This window comes from Hypomesus nipponensis, chromosome 17 (assembly GCF_054491055.1).
Source record: "Hypomesus nipponensis isolate SF chromosome 17, ASM5449105v1, whole genome shotgun sequence".
NCBI lineage: Eukaryota > Metazoa > Chordata > Actinopteri > Osmeriformes > Osmeridae > Hypomesus > Hypomesus nipponensis.
This window is the reverse complement of record NC_140377.1, coordinates 8190773-8207890: the sequence shown is the minus strand read 5'-3', so window position 1 is coordinate 8207890 and position 17118 is coordinate 8190773. Positions and strand designations below refer to the sequence as shown.

Genomic DNA, 17118 nt, shown 5'->3' with positions numbered 1-17118 from the left:
GAGCCCACTTGCTAATGGAGTCCAAGACAAATTCCTGAAAAAGATGGGGAGAACAGCAGAAGAAAACTTGGTTCAGAAATCTACAAGGGCATGAGATGAATCAAACTTCATCTTGTTGTTTTGATGTATAGGGTGCACAATTCCCTCCAACTTGCCACAGTGGCACTCACAGTCCTGGCCACAGCCCAGAATTCAATTACAGTCCTGCTAGTTTCTCAACTTGATTGTAACATTTTAGAACGTAAGTCACGTGCAGATCTTTGATTTATTGAATACCTTCCAACATATGTAAATCATTTGACATGATCAGTAAATAATTATTTCATTTCATTTTCATGAAACCTTTTGATTCTAAAGACTAGCTGAAGCTATAAATAATCTATCTAAAACATTTTTTTAAGACTGGCTGGCATCCCTGATGGCGCCTCTTCTCCTTCCTGTTTCACCACACAAGATTAGAGTCAGACTAAACTGACTAATACTGACCGGAAAACACTTCTACAAATGCAAGGCCACCATTTTTACATAACAGCAATGGATTGCAGTGACACTTTTCTGTTTGCATTTCTTAAATGGCTACAAATCATTTAAATCAGACTTCAACACTTCAGACATGTAATCTTTTATTTGTATAAAAAAGAACTGATGAAGAGTGCATGTTTGATACGTTATTGCATCTATTTTTCTATTTCATGAATATTAATATTGCTGTTGCACTTCATAAAATATTCTTAACATTAAACTAAAAGGAAAAGCTTATTTGTGGTTGTTCAGAGCTAACTTTACAAATGTTCCTGCACATAGCAAATTCCAGGTCAAGGAGGGGCATTGTAGCTAATCATCAGATGAGACTATAACACAGAATAATAACAATACTACACATTTTACATTCCAATTCCATCTTGCTCCCTTTATAGATGGTTATGGTTTGAAAATATATAAATACATATATGACATGAACATACATACACCAACAGAAAGCATTTAAGCAACATTTGATTGTTTTGTCATTTATGCTTTTTCTCTTGATTGTCTTAAAACATGAGATAAAGTACCTGGACGATACTGAACAAATTATAACTAAGCCAATGTGTAAAACAGAAACAAAGAGATTTGCCCAGCTTCAGTCCAAAATCTATCAGAACTGTCTATGTAACAACACATAAAATACTACAATACAACATACAATAAATAGCCGTTTAAATCTTTCCTCTCAATGCTTTAGACCAGCTCAATATTTACAGTACGGGCTATTAACAACATGGCCACCTCCTTATCCAACGGCAGGCTAACAGGGTTTCCATGTGTGAACTAATGTGACAAAGTCCGACAGTGTGAGAAGATCCTTGAACATGAATTGTTTGGTTAAATGTGAGACTCTCCAGTGTCCTGGGCACTCTTGGAAGTCTAGGAGAAACAGAGAGCACACAAAGAATCCATATACATGTTGTTTAAATGTGCACGGACAACTTCCATACTACATGCATCACTTCACATGACAACTTCCTTTCATACTCATTTCTGGATTACCTCACTCATTTTTGCTTGTAAATAGATCAAACAGTATCTCCTCAGTCATTTTTCCTCCTTTGTGTTGCTGAGGTCATTTTTGGATGTTCTTCAGTCTCATTGGAGGGGGAAGAACTGGACAAATTCCATCTCTGCTATAGTACTATACACTGCCCACACATAGCTCATTGGTTTAAATTAACGGTCTGATTTATTCAACGGGTCTCTGGAGGGATATTTTTACATTAAGTAGAAAAACTGCTAAAAGCAATTGGCTCCACAAAATGCCTGGTCAATTTAATTAGGTATTTAATGGGAATTTTATTACATGGATACCTTCGTTGTACTTTAATAGGATTGGTCTAAAAGTGGGGAATGTAATGCAGTATTTATTTAATTGGTTGTGGTTGTTAGATGAATGAAGATATAATGAAAGATGGAACATTGTAATGGTGACTACAACTTTCTCACAAACCTGGGATTTGCTTGTTTGGTTAGAACTGAACTCTGAGTACTTCTTCTTTTCCGGTGCACAGACCCTGGATAGGAACTTGCTGTACTCCTCTCTCACCTACAAGAAGCAAAAACCAAAGAGGGCACAGTCATTTCAAATGTGTAGTACATTTCTATACAGACCCACGTGCAGTAAGACGTATGTTTGCGAGTATCTTGATCAAACGTGCAGTATTTCTAACGTATAATACGTGCTAATTCACCTCAGAACTGAACAGTGACAAAAAAAACTGTGAAAACAGTGTGTGTGACTCACCGGTTTGGAGAGCAGACAGTGCATGACAAAAATGAACACCCCCTGGAGGCTGTTTAGGATGGTGAAGAGATAGGACATGGCCAGAGTGCCCTGGTCAAACTGGAAAACGCCAAAGATCCACATGGTGCCCAGCACACACAGCTGAGCCACCGCAGTAATGGTGAAGGCCCTGCAGAGGGTGCCAAAGAACACACGTTGAGATCCTGGACATGTTTGACCCTCCAATTGCTAGTCTGGTGGCCGGGTCTGGTGGCCGGGTCTGGTGAACTCACTTGATCTTGCGTAAGTTGTCGAGGTCAGGGTTTAGGCTTGAGAACTTCTGGGCCAGCTTCCACACAGTGATGAGGAAGAAGAAGACATTCACCTGGAGGAGAAACAGGGATTCTGTTGGTCTTTCAGGTGAGGATGAGAAAAATGTAGGATCAAACAAATGTTGATCTGTAGACAAATGGTACTTTTCTTTGATCTATGCTCCACACTTACTCACCATGATGATGACACAGACAGGGCCAAAGAAACTCCAAATGAAGTTATCTTCCAGGCTGAGCCAACAGCTAAAACACACACAATAAACATTACTGCTGAGTATCTGTAAATGACATACAATCCCTACATTGGTATACTGACCGATGTGATTGAAATGACTTTATTCTCTTCAATTCAGATTCAAACTAGAGGGCAGTGGAAACTCACTAGCGCGTCGTGCCATATCCCTTAGCATTGATAATGGCAGACAGGAGGACGATGATGGCAGGGACACCATAGCCCCCTGCCATCATGTAGAGAGATTTGAAGGTGGTGTTGAAGACCAGCACCACCATCCTGAAGAGCTGTACCCCCTCCAGACACATCCAACAAAACGCTGCCAGGAAGAAATAGTGCAGCAACCCTGCGACGATCCCACAGCCAACCTGCAGGGGGAGACAAAAGCAAGAAAAGAGAGAGATAGAGATAGAGAGGGTTAGGGTTAGTACAGGACAATCTCAGATACTTTTATAGTTGAAATAAAGAAACAAAATACTCTTCTATGTTCACCCTCCCTGATGCGACCCTATGATTGTGTCACGAGTTACCGGGTTCTCCGTGCGGGTGATGCCGGCGAGGAAGACAAAGTCCGCGATGAAGAGGCTGATGCAGAGGTGGAGGTGGATGGTGTTGCGGGTGCTCTGGATGGAGCGTAACAGGGTGAAGGTGAGGATGCAGAGGGACAGGCACACCAGAGACAGGGACAGGCCCACCCAGGTGATCACCTGCAGCTGGAACTCGTCCTGGTTCCGGGGGAAGATGGATGAACAAATGGAAAAAACAGACGGACCTGTTGTAATGCTGACATCTCAATATCGGGTTAGGGTTCAACTTAGGGGTACACTTCATATCTAAAACAAGACCTTCGAGATGTTTGATAAAAACCCAATGCAAGGGAGGTCATCCAAGGTAAATGAACGTGTGCTATCTGTTGTGACGGGACGGTAGCTGCAGGTATACCCTCACCTTTACTTCATGGAGGGCCATTAGCACAGCAAAGCTGCTGAGGTGATTACAGGAACACACTGTGTAATCCTTCTCTGACTCCAACACAGTGCAACCTCGGTCAGACCACGATCCACCGTCCAGCTTGGGCTCCCAATACGCACAGCTACGGGACCCTTTATCAGACTGGGAGACAAACGCACAGCACTTTACAACGGTGGAGTCACTGCCACTCACGACAATCAGGAAATGGCGACGACAAAGTTGAATGGAGACAGTGTTTTTCGTTCTACCTGCAGATGGTCAAAAGTGAACACTACGGGCTCTGTGAGGAGCGTGGTGTCGGTGTTGCTGACGCTGGCCGTCACCACTTTGGAGATGAGTTGCATCTGGTCCTCATATTTCTTCCCGCTCCTAAAGAAGGTCTGTTTGGATGTTTTCAAACCCTTATAGGTGAGGAGGGATATGGTTGCAAAACCTGTGGTGTTCGACATTAGAGACAGGCAGCAAGTCTGTGGTTAGCCAACACCCAGTAGAATTGGACATTTCTATTGGAATTGGTCTATTTCTCCATCGGATACCAGTACAGTCATGCTCAACATCATCGCTTTTAAGCTCAATGCTAACGATGGGATAGGTAAAGCTCAGTGGTGGAGCACTGGACTTAAGACAAAAAGGTTGCAGGTTCTAATCCCCTGCTGTCTGTCTTTGGATAAAAGGTACATTCCATTTCAATGAAAAAGAGTGTGACCTGGGTAGGATGAGGCATTTCCCGCAGCAGTCTCCCAGCTGCTGTTCAGACGCGTGTGATTGGAGGACAAGGAGACAGCCCCCGACGGGAAGTCTGCACCTCTCTTCAGCAGCTCCACCTCTGTGAAGTGATAACATTTAGATCCCACGAAACACAATCAGGACGTGTTTGTCGATTGAACAATAAGGTAAGTAGCAACTATTTTGATTTAAAAAAAAGTCAGTTAACCCGGTCACAGAAAACATAACTGACCTCTTGAAATAACTGCTTCTGTATGGTGGCTTTGAAGCCAAAACAGCCCTAAGTTTATGTCTTGCTTTGAGAACAGGAAAGTACAGGAGGGACATAAATATTGCTCTTATGTTCTGCTGGCTCTCTCTTACCGACTTGTTTGTAGGAGCGATGGGTCCTGGGGCTGTTCATCATGGGTCCGATCAGCTTTAGTGCGTTCTCCGCAAACTCCAGCAGGACTGTCACTTTCCTGTTATCATTAAGTCTCCCGCCTTGCAGGAGCCCATCTATCATAGACAACAGAGCCTAGACCCACACACAGAGGAGAGGAAGGGAGGGAGGGAGGGGTTGTTGAGGAGAAATGAGGAGTACGATTCAGAACCAGAGACTGTACCAAATACCTCAGCCCAACAACGCACACATCCTGAATTTGATTTAGCTGTGTTCGGGTTCCTTTCTCAATTCAACGCAGCAAAAATGACAGATAACACTATATAGTACGCAGAAGAATTCTGCTTAGCACAGTATAATGGTGATACCTCCTGGCCCATGTCACACATTTTGGAACATGAGCATCTATGTGTGGCAATAAAATAGTGCGTTATTTCTTATAAGCAGACACTTTCATCCAAGGCGACATACAAGGGGGTATTTGAACATGCAACCACTTGATCCGCACTCAAATGCTTTCCCACTCATCCCCATCCCAGTACAGTATGCCATATGTGGTGAGGTGTGCCTCCAGCATTGGTGGAGATGTTCTGAAGTCATTCGCCTCCCATTCGTGTAATGTGTGTTGTTAGGTAGTGGGTTAATCTCTGGCTGTGGAATGAGTGGCAGTACTGTACCTCCAGCAGGATCTCTCCCTCCACTTGCCGGGCCCCCACCAGCCCTCCGGTCTCGCTCAGCTCCAGACAACTGTTCCTCAGCAGGGTCACTGTGCTCTGTAGACCTGGGAGCCTCTGAGAACGAGGGAAGAGATGAAAGACAGAGAGGGGAATGGTGTCACACGACATAGAAGGTGAGGGATTTTGCACTGTGGTGGAATATGCAATGATAGAAACTCCTACCTCGAGATTGTCGTCAGAGTTAAATATCTCACAGTTGAGCTCTGTGGGAAAACAAGAGTGGATTTAGACAATGAAATGGTGTAGGGTGGTGGTGAACCCACCCCCTTGCACATGATGTGCGGAACATGTATTTTTAGAAACAGTTGGGTTTGTGAATCATTTCACCTTTGCACCTGGACTGTTCATTGCCATAGTTGGTGAATCCGACGTGGCAGGCACAATTGTAGCCATCAGCTTTAGTGGTACAGGTGCCATTTCCACAGAGTGAAGGATCTATCTTACACATCTCTGCAGATAAGAGACAGAAAGAGCCTTTAGCTATTGAACATCTCTCGAATTCACGCTTATGAAAAACCCTTTGAGCACTCTACAGACCTCTGTAGCCTATTCAACGCACCATAGATCAGTTACAGATCTTACCCTTGCATCCACCATTTTCACGTCGAAACCCAGAGTCACAGACGCATTGGTGACTTCCTGGGGTATTGATGCACTTGGCATGCTGCCCACATTTGGCAGCATCTTCACACTCATCTATGTCTGCAGAAAATAGTGAGTAAATAACGAATATATATAAATAAGAAGACCAGAGAAGCATGACACCACCAGGTAGCTTGGTTTGTGGTCTCATCCATCATATGTCAAGATCAGAAATGTTGAACGTTAACTTTGGGTCCACTTACCGTTACATGTGACTCCTTCACCAGACTGAAAGGTCTCCTTTCCGTTACTTGGGACAAATCCAATATGACACGTGCAGAAATAGTTGCCCACAGTGTTGCCACAGACTGAATTAGGACCACAGATATCCTTGTATTCTGCACACTCGTTGAAATCTTAGGGGACAAAAGAAAGACATAATGTCAGCTCTGAAGTGCATGCATCATATGGCATTACAGTAATATCACGCAGTATTGTTGGTGTTTTACAGTAGATCACGTCTTATCACATTTGATTATGTTTTAAGAAAATAAACATTATGTATAATCATTCTTTATGTCTAGTATAATTATGTTAGAATAATAAACACTTTTTTTACCTTGACATTTTACAGGATCCAAGGCGCTGAAGTTCCTGTCCTGCGGAGTAAAGCCTAGATCACACTGACAGTAGAAACTGCCATAGGTGTTGATGCACTTAGCATTTTCACCACAGATCGTCACAGGATTTTCTTCGTCGTAATCAGAGTCATATCCAGGTAGACACTCGTCAATGTCTGGGGGAAAATACCAGACAAACGAAGGAATACAAGTGAGCGATAATGAATAATCAATCATAAGAGAGATAAATGACTATTGAAAAAATAAATTAAAAACTACAGTACAGTGAGCATTTTCAGGATATACATCCAATAAATATCTATTGAGCAATGTTTATAAAACAAGAAAGCAATGCAGAAATTACTGAACCTAAAAACGAACTTCTGAGAGAACATGTTATTTGCACATCATTCTCTGATCCTGTTCTCCAAATGAGAGATAGTCATACCAATGCATGGATCGGTGCTTTTTTTTCTTGTCAATCCTTCTGGACATCCACCATGCACCATCTCCAAGGAGACAAGAAGAGCTACAAGGGAAGCGGAAGTATGTCACTTCAGTGCATAATCTGTAACCCTATGCTTTTCAAACAGGTACATTGTGTGTGTTCTCTGATTATTTTGAGATAAATACACTATCTTACTTTGAGGAGAGACTGTAAACATCTGGCAGTGCCTTCTACAAATAAGTGCTATAACATTCTGATTTCCTTTGATTGTTTCCACACCAATTGTGCTCACAGGATTTGCCTGTATAACCCATGAACTCTATATGTGTCTCAAGAGGTGACAACTTCCTGTGTAGCAGGAAACTGGCCATTGGCATAACATTGGGGATAATGACAATTGCTAAGGCAGGCAGGTCAACTAGGATTGTGGAAGAATTAGACACCAGGAGTAGCAGAGTGGATCATTTGAGCAAAATTAAGGTTTTAGTTCTGTTATACTTTGTTGACGAATCAAATAAACACCCAAGAAGAGTAAATAATTGTCTCAAAAATAATAATTGCTGCAAACCAATATATTTTCACTGTGCCAGACAGACAATTATTTTCTAGTTGCCACTGTAGCTCTCTAAGGACCTTTCCAGAATAGGACAGTCAACCATACCAGTAGGCCATTTTGTTTTTTTGTCAAAGATCATCAAAGAGTTCCTTCCTTCTCACATTCAGCTCTGTGTTATCACGTTGCTGTGATGTCATGGCAACAAGAGGGACAATGTTAACTTGTCTGAAAGAGTTTGCGCAAATGAGCGTGCCTGTGAGAAACCGATGTGTGCGAGTGTACGTTAAGAGAGTGTTTGTGAGTCTGTGGGTGTGTGTGGGCATTATCAGACAAGTATTTTAGTCAGGGATGAGCTCATGATGTATAGCCATTAAAAGCACAGTGGGCCTCTTTAGAGAGAGACCAAAAAAGTTTGGGTTGAAGAATAGAGACTGTGTTTTTCTATCTTTCCATTTCCCGCTCTCACTCCCTGTGGTTCTCATTCATTTGGTGTTCCCTTGGGCTCGGAGATTTATGTCTCCAAGTACAGGATAAAAGCTTGGATAGTGTTAAGACAACAGGACCACTCATTATGGATCAGTGTTGAGAATGTTACTTCGAAAAATATGCAGTAATGTACAGTCATATGTGACTTCCTGCACCAAAGAGCTTTAAGGCAAAAATGTCCTCTCTCAATAGTAGGCCTATGTGCATTCCAACTTTGTGAAATGTGGTGAGTAGTTAAAATAATTCACAATACTGCCACGTGGCAACCACAAATAAACCACTGAATATTACGTTAGTTTTAAAATAGCTGAACTATTTTACCCGCAAACTGATGAAAACGTTAGATCATTGGCTTTAGTTGTCATAGGAGCTTAGTGAAATAACAAAGTGCATCTGTGTAATGTAAGCAAATATTTCTCAGTGAGCTGTGAAAAGGGATGTCAATTATAGGTAAAAAACATAACTAAACATAATTAAAGGTATGTTGGGAGTTTCTTTCAACACACACATACAGCAAGTGGATAAGTTAATAACAAAATACCACCCAACTGTGTAGCTGCTGAAGCTGAGGATGAAACACACAACTCACTAGAAATCATAGATTAGCAAAGACTGATCACTAACACATCACTAATAAATACATGAATGTAAATATTGTAAATGATAAAAGGCCATACTTTGAAAGTATAAAAAATGGGCCAGTTACTGTGTTTGTTTTCAATCTGATAGAGAGCGACAAAGAGGAGTTATCCCCAATGAATCAGCATCTTAGCGCCTCAAATTCCACTGAAGCAAGTTTTAGTGCCTCAAATTCCACTGAAGCAAGTTTTCCAACCGAACTAACCATTTGACATCGCAGAACCTTCTCCATGGTAACATGACAACCGATTAAACAGATTCCCAATGTGACTCACCCAGCATCAGAAGACCTTCCCTGCTTATCATGGTGAGGAAAGAAAGCACAGCCTCAACGCAAAACAAACCAGGGCTTAACCCTTTTAACAGTTACCCAAGGTGGGGTACTGAAGAAATGTCTTCTTTTGTTTTCCAAAGTCTTTTGTATTCTCTTACAGCAGTGAGAAGTTCAGAAGAGACTTCAGCCTATGCAGTAACTCAGTCAAACGACTGCTGTGACATTTAGGGCTCTGCTGACATCACCAATACAGAGATAAAAGTACTAAGTGTTCTTTGATCGTGAGCCTAGAACTTGCTGTCAGTTTCAATCTCTCAGTCTCCTCCTCTCTTCCTCTTTCTTTCTTTGTCTGGCAGTGGAGGTCTGGGCTTCTGGGCTGTTTCTGGCTCTCTGACATGCTGGGGATTTCTGGGCCGACTTTCAGCTGACTTGCTGTCTGAGTCACGCCCCGGGGACAAGGATGGAAAAGAGGAGGGGTCGGTTGGGGAGCGAAGTGGAGTAACTTTGCCGCTGCCGCTACCACATGGACCAGCGGTGGTTGTGGTCTTTGTGAATGACGACACGATGGGCAGCAGGGGAGAGCTATCTTTATCGTTGTGTGTTCCTTTCCTTCTCTGTATGGGCCCCCCTCCCCCCGTTTCCAACGGTCTCCTTCGTCAACCTTTCTTCTCTCCCACTTTTCCCCCTGCACTTTAACAGCTGTGTTGACGCACAGCAGACACGCACCAAGGTTAGGAGGAGTCAGGGTTGGGAGGGGTCATTGTGATCGCGAACAATGCTGGTGTAGAAGCCCGCGCTTGGCCGTGCGGTCAGCTTTTACTTCTGATGCTGATGACAGGTATATGGCCCTCTGCTCCATGTCTTTGACCGTGTGCCCCCCTGCTGACATCAATGTTGTAACTATAGATACCCACAATTCTCAGTGAGAACAATGAAGCCCTTTCTTTATTCACTTCCTTTCTGCTACAATGATATGTTGGTCTTCAGTTGACCAGCAGTAACAGATTTAAAATGGTGTGTGACAATGCCTCACACAAAATGAGCAATTGTTATTGCAACATCTTTTACTTTCAACGGAAACCACATTGATGGAGTAATCGATGTGGGAGTCAGGTGGCTGAGCGGTTAGGGGATTGGGCTGGTAATCAGAAGGTTGCTGGTTTGATTCCCGGCCGTGCGAAATGACGTTGTGTCTCTTGCTTGCGTAGGGTAAAGCGTTGTTTTCAATATCTGTTCCCTGTGTTGAAATCTTCAAGTCACTGAAATATGAGTTATACGTATAAAAACAGTTTTGACTTTTTTTGAAGTTGCCATGACACAATGTTTTGTAGTCATAACACAATGTGCGGGCACTTCTGCAACGAAAGAATGATGTTTCCTCCTGCCATATGCATCGCTCTCATTGGCCATGACACGACATTCTCTGATGCTCAACTGGCGGGCGAGATGGTATGGGGAAGGTCGCAGTTGTGGGCTTCGGCTCTGTCAAAAAATCCCCCCCCCCCCCGGTTGCAACCTAATGAACAAGGTAAATGCGGGTCCTGAGGTCAGACCAGTAGAGAAACACTGCTGTACATGATTTGAGGAACTGAAAGTGCTATGAGTGCGGAAACATGATGTTTTATTTGACGTGTCAATTGTCCAAAACATTATAGTAAGACATCAGAAGTGTGAAACGTATCTGCTGTGTTGATGCCCAACAAAAAACAAAGATTATCAATGGAAAGGTTTAAGCTTATGGTTTATTTGTAGTAGGCCTGGGATCATTGGTCCATAAATGCCTGGCACTCAAATTAATGAAGTGGGTGGGTTACAGAGTGACTGATATACATTGGAACATTGGAAGTACAAATGTAGTTTCCATAAAATATTTCCTTCCAGGACACAGCATGGGGTAAGTGTATTTCCCTCAGAGGAATGACAATATTGTACTCAAAGTACTGCAAGGTCCAACTGTCTCTCTGCCTTTGAAAAATGTATGACAAGTTCCACTGAAAACACACCCTGACACTTGGAAGTGTGAACTTCCCTCAGTACTTGTGAAAATGTTTCAAGTAAAACACATGTACTCACATGACACATCTAACACGCCTCGCGCACATCCATGCACACACAGATGAGCTGATTATACAGAAGATATTTTCCATTCAGCTCTGTCCGTCTGCTCATACATTGACCCATGACTCTGTCCAGTGTGACCCCCTACATGATTCATATTGTTGTGTCGTATTACATACAGTAAAAATCGATGACCTTTACAACTTGGGTTGAGTAATAGGTACACACTGACATATTTTTGAGAGTGCAGTGGTACTCGTGGCTAATGGGTGCAGACAGCCAGGTCCCAAGCTGTTGGACAACAGTGCTGGCTGATACTGTGTGGACCTGGTGTTCGGTTGACAGACCGCTGGCCAAAGCTGCAGCGATTCTTCAGAGCAGACTCAGTCTGACCCTGTTGACCTGGGCTAGACCTCGTCCTGCCGGCTCGGCATTCATCCTAATCTCGGCGTGCCCATCTGTTGCCCAGGCACTGTACGCTTTGACATTGTGAGGGCTCTCACAGTTGAACATAATGCTTGTCAACCAGGAGCTCATTTCGATGTCGTTGCTTTTCTCTGCGGATCGCGATGGAATGTCGACGAAATTGTATTTGGGATTCATGTCTTTCTTGTTTTCGGGGAAAAAAGAAAAAGAGTTATGCAACTGTGCCACCTCACACGACGTGAACTGTGAATAAACTGTGTGTGCTGTAAGCGCTTGAGTCGAAGAACAATCACTTATGTTTGTCCTGAAACCAGTGTGCATACCAATGTGTATTCAAATTCACTCTTTTACTTGAAGTTATACTTTTCACTCCTTTAGTGGAAATATGTACTTTTGGCTGGGATCCAGATCACCCTGTTCTAATCCCTCCCTTGTCATACAGACATGTGTACATTGAGCAGTTTAGGATGTTTGCTTTCTGCTGATGTTTATTCTTATTTCGTTTTCTCTCTGAACGCTCAAACAATCTCAAAAGGTCTCAACAAGGCCCCGCTGTCTCAACAGCTTCCTGTCTGGAGAGAGAGAGGCCAGACTCTGCTGGCATGATAGAGAGACTAACACTGAGTCTGTACCTCATGGTGGGTAACACTACTATACATGCACCTCCCAATGATCTTGGACACATTATCAATGTGATAGCTATGGGTTTCCTATCGGATCTGAAATAAACCAGCAAATTGAAAAGAACCAGAAGTGGTGGATACACTGTAGTGATGCTATCTGGACTCACTTCATAGCTGCTCTGTCTTGTTCCTCGATCTGACTTTTAAAGCCAGATATTTTTAACCCATCCTACTTCTGTAACCACATCCGCTGTTCTATACGGGTAACCACCAGCGACTGTTTTACAACAAAAAAAGGTGATATCATAACCGCACACACATAACTGAGTACATGTAGCTCACAGAGACAGAAAGAGAGGGTGAAAAGCAGCAGCATTTGGAGATTATAGTGCTTGGTTGACATAAAGATAATCTTGAACCTTGAAGTAAAGTAATTTAGTTTGTATATCTTGTATGTGGGTAGGTGGACCCCTTTTGGCCCTGTAACATAACCATTACCCAACCTCAGAATAGACTTTCAGATCACTTGCCGCTTTCTCTTTCCGGTGCTGTTAGGGTGCTGTAGTGACAAAGAGCAAAACACTAAATCATTTCTACAGAGGGTAAGAAAAGGTTTTTGCCACTTCTAGACAAGGCTGGGCACCCTCCCTAACTTGTTGCTGAGCCAAGTTTCCTCTCGGAAACCATAAAAGGTTTTATTGAATTTCAATAGCTGTGCAAAGTCTCTCTCTCTCTCTCTCTCTCTCTCTCTCTCTCTCTCTCTCTCTCTCTCTCTCTCTCTCTCTCTCTCTCCCTCCCCCTCTCTCTCTTTCTCTCTCTCTCTCTCTCTCTCTCTCTCTCTCTCTCTCTCTCTCTCTCTCTCTCTCTCTCTCTCCCCCTCCCCCCCCCCCTCTCTCTCTCTCTCTCTCTCTCTGTCTCTCTCTCTCTCTCTCTCTCTCCATAAAGCCGCTTTCCCTCTTTTCTATTCATCACAAAACATTATTGCAACATCTGTTGGTCTGGGAGCATATTTCTTTCAAACTGTGTGCAGAACTTACCTAAATTACCTTTTTTTGAGCCATACAACTTCTGAACTTCTTGGTTGAGACAGTTATATAAAATATGCTGATGGTGGAGATGAATCAACACTATCTAACATCAGTACATACAGATGTAGCTCAGACAGGCAGGCTTGCACCAGCACACAGCTGACTGTTTCCTCTCTGTCTCTTATCAGTTGTCGCACACAGGATGGTGTGTTGACTTGTGGCGAGGCCTGTATCTCTGTAGCGTGTCTGTCTACGTGACATCAGCACAGCATGGATTGTTTTTCAGTAGTTACTTTTTTACGATGCAATGATTTTGGTAGTTAAGCCTGTGAAATGTGACAGTCGGTGTAGCAAACAGGACTTGTTGAGGGCTAAACTCCTGGTTGCTGCATGAGAACAAGCCAAACTAGTCAAATAGGTTGTTATGTAGGCCAACACCAATAACATGTAATGCAGCCTACCATTGGATCACAAAACACTCTTGTATTCAGTACGTATTTACTGAGTTAGTGCTAAAAGATATTTCCTTTCTCAAGATCCTGGCAATGCACTAATGCCATGTCAGTAAATAAATTCAATTTACAATGGACAAAGATCCATCTTTAGACTTGTACATTTCTCCTTTGTTCAGTGTTAGCTGTTTCTTTATGTGATAACTGATTAGTGTGAAAAAGAAACCCGTCATGTTGTCAGGATAGACTTTGTCAGAACGAAAAATAAAACAGCTCATGTTGTCATAACAGCTACTGTCCCAAAAATAATCTATGACAATGTCATTTTCAGAATCAAAAGCTAGATAACTGAGCAGATAACCGACAGACAGACGACAACCTACGAAGACCTACATACCTACCCAGAGGAAAATAAAACTACCAAAGAGCTCTCAAAAATGTCTCATGCATTTCTCGTAGACAAGAATGAGGTATGTATGAAACCAAAACGAGATTATGGCTTATTTCTCCTGTTTCTCATGTTTTTCTCCTGAGAAAAGGCCTCACAAAATCTCAAATTAGTCTCCTTTTGGGTTTCATAATAGATCTCATCAAGCACTGAAATAAGTCTCAGATTTTCTCAAGTTGTGTGCCTCTTTTTGATCTCAGGCAGAGATATCAGAGAGCTCTCTTTATAATCTCAATCTATTCACATCCTAGTCTCATTCATGCATCTCATGCTGAGCTCAGACACAACAACCAAAGAGCTCTCCACAAGCACTCTCTGAATTCTCATCCAGATGTATTGTTTTCTTTAAAAATTAACTCAACTTGCCCATTGTAATGTTGTTTATATGCTTGTCCATGACGAAAGGCAGAATCCCCTCAAAGCAGCTGGGCCGGACTCTGTCTCTCAAGCCACCCTCAAGCACTGCGCTGACCAGCTGTCTCCGGTGTTTACCTACATCTTTAACACCTCCCTTGAGACATGCCATGTGCCAGTGTCTCAAGTCCTCCACCATCATCCCTGTGCCCAAAAAGCCAAGGCCAACAGGACATACTGACTACAGACCCGTCGCCCTAACCTCTGTGGTAATGAAGTCTTTCGAGCGCCTGGTGCTGGCACACCTTAAATCCATCACTGACCCTCTACTGGACCTCCTGCAGTTTGCCTACAGAGCCAACGGGTCTGTGGACGATGCAGTTAACATGGCCCTCCACTTCACCCTACAGCACCTGGACTCCCCAGCATCCTATGCCAGGATCCTGTTTGTGGACTTCAGCTCTGCCTTCAACACCATCATCCCGGCCCTGCTTCAGGACAAGCTCTCCCAGCTGAACGTGCCTGATTCCACCTGCAGGTGGATCACAGACTTCCTGTCTGACAGGAAGCAGTGCGTTAAGCTGGGAACACAAGTCTTTGACTCCCGGTCCATCAGTACCGGATCACCTCAGGGCTGCGTCCTTTCTCCTCTGCTCTTCTCCCTGTACACCAACAGTTGCACCTCCAGTCATCCGTCCGTCAAACTCCTGAAGTTTGCGGACGACACCACCCTTATTGGGCTCATCTCTGGTGGAGACAAGTCTGGTTATAGGTGGGAAGCGGCCAACCTGGTGACCTGGTGCAGCCAGAACAACTTAGAGCTCAATGCTCTTAAGACAGTGGAGATGGTTGTGGACTTCAGGAGGAACACAGCCCCACTCACCCCCATCACCGTGTGACTCCCCAGTCAACACTGTGGAGTCCTTCCGCTTCCTGGGCACTATCCTCTCCCAGGACCTCAAGTGGGAACTGAACATCAGCTCCCTCATCAAGAAAGCACAACAGAGGATGTACTTCCTCCGGCAGCTGAAGAAGTTCAACCTGCCAAAGACAATGATGGTGCACTTCTACTCAGCCATCATTGACTCTATCCTCACCTCCTCCATCAACGTCTGGTACGCTGCTGCCACTGCCAAGGACAAGAGCAGACTGCAGCGTATCATCCGCACAGCTGAAAAGGTGATTGGCTGCAATCTGCCTACCCTCGAGGACCTGCACACCTCGAGGACCCTGAGGCGAGCGAGGAAGATTGTGGCCGACTCCTCCCACCCTGGACACTCCCTGTTTCAGTCACTCCCCTCCGGCAGAAGGCTGCGGTCCATCAGGACCAATACCTCACGCCACAAAAACAGTTTCTTCCCTTCCGCTGTTGGCCTCTTCAACAAGGCCAAGGGACCACACTGACTCTAATGACTTCCTGCTTAAAACACACTACTTTTTGCACTGCATTACAAAATTGTATCTTGTACATTTGTATTTTTTGTAATATTTGTATTTTTATATTGTAATTTACGGCAACTTATATTTTATTTTATTGTATATTTTATTCTAATCTAATCCCACTTAGTACTGCTAGTTTATGTACCCTTAGTATAGATAGTCCACATATTTAAATTTTAGGTCCCTATATATTTATTGTATGCACCTTCCTGCCAAAGCAAATTCCTTGTCTGTGCAAACTTTCATGGCGAATAAATCCCATTCTGGTCTCCAGAAAAAGAAAAGAAAATTCCCATTACATTTTAAACAGATGTTTTGATATTTACATGGCGAAAGTTGAGGTTAACATAATGCAGACAAAAGCAAATTTAACAATATGTTTTCACTGGATATTTCAATAATCTATCAATATTACTTGCACTTGAATAGGACAAATAGAAATGGAAAACAGTAGAGAGGATAACCACACTGTAAAGAAAATCCATAATTTTAACAGTGAAAGGTAGTAGAGTAGCAACAGTAAAAAACTGTTAATTATAAAACATGAATAAACAGATAAGTACTGTTAATGTAAATACAAGAAAGTTTGCATTACTAACTTTTGCATTATTGCTTTGTAAAAACTACAACTGTTTTACCGTGAAAACAACGGTAAAGTAGGCCTACACAAAAACCCAAAATGGTAAATCACTGTGTTTAGCCTACTACAGATGCATGCGGTTAGAACTGTTTTTACCCTTTTGTTTTTTCACAATACATCACAATGATATGCTCAACAAGAACATGTGTGTAATAGCAATTTTACGCCAGCACAAAAAATGCTGGTTAAATATACACTGAAAAAAATTAGACTGGCCTGGATTGGATTAAACTAAGCATCTTTTGTGTATTTTACACACTTGTGTCATGTTCTTTAGCAAAATGTGATCGCATTGTGTAGAATGCAGAAAGTGTAGGCCTACATGAAATTATTTAGGTCATTTTGTGATAAAGTGAATCAATCAAGTAACTTCAAGTAAGGCTTTCAAATTGTCTCGCGATAGCCG

General features: G+C 42.9%; 1 protein-coding gene across 1 annotated transcript; it reads right to left on the bottom strand.

Annotated features, from left to right (window-relative positions):
• Positions 1 to 606: 606 nt before the first annotated feature.
• On the bottom strand, positions 607 to 9620 carry adgre5a (adhesion G protein-coupled receptor E5a). Its single transcript, XM_084678772.1, has 19 exons — positions 9245 to 9620; positions 7289 to 7369; positions 6840 to 7016; positions 6484 to 6636; positions 6221 to 6340; positions 5966 to 6088; positions 5801 to 5841; positions 5579 to 5692; positions 4883 to 5036; positions 4500 to 4619; positions 4042 to 4226; positions 3770 to 3934; positions 3352 to 3546; positions 2972 to 3189; positions 2766 to 2832; positions 2551 to 2642; positions 2279 to 2447; positions 1985 to 2080; positions 607 to 1407 (listed from the first exon to the last, which is right to left on the bottom strand). Exons 1-19 carry the CDS (start codon positions 9273 to 9275, stop codon positions 1366 to 1368), a joined length of 2343 nt encoding a protein of 780 aa, XP_084534898.1. The 5' UTR covers positions 9276 to 9620; the 3' UTR covers positions 607 to 1365.
• Positions 9621 to 17118: the final 7498 nt, after the last annotated feature.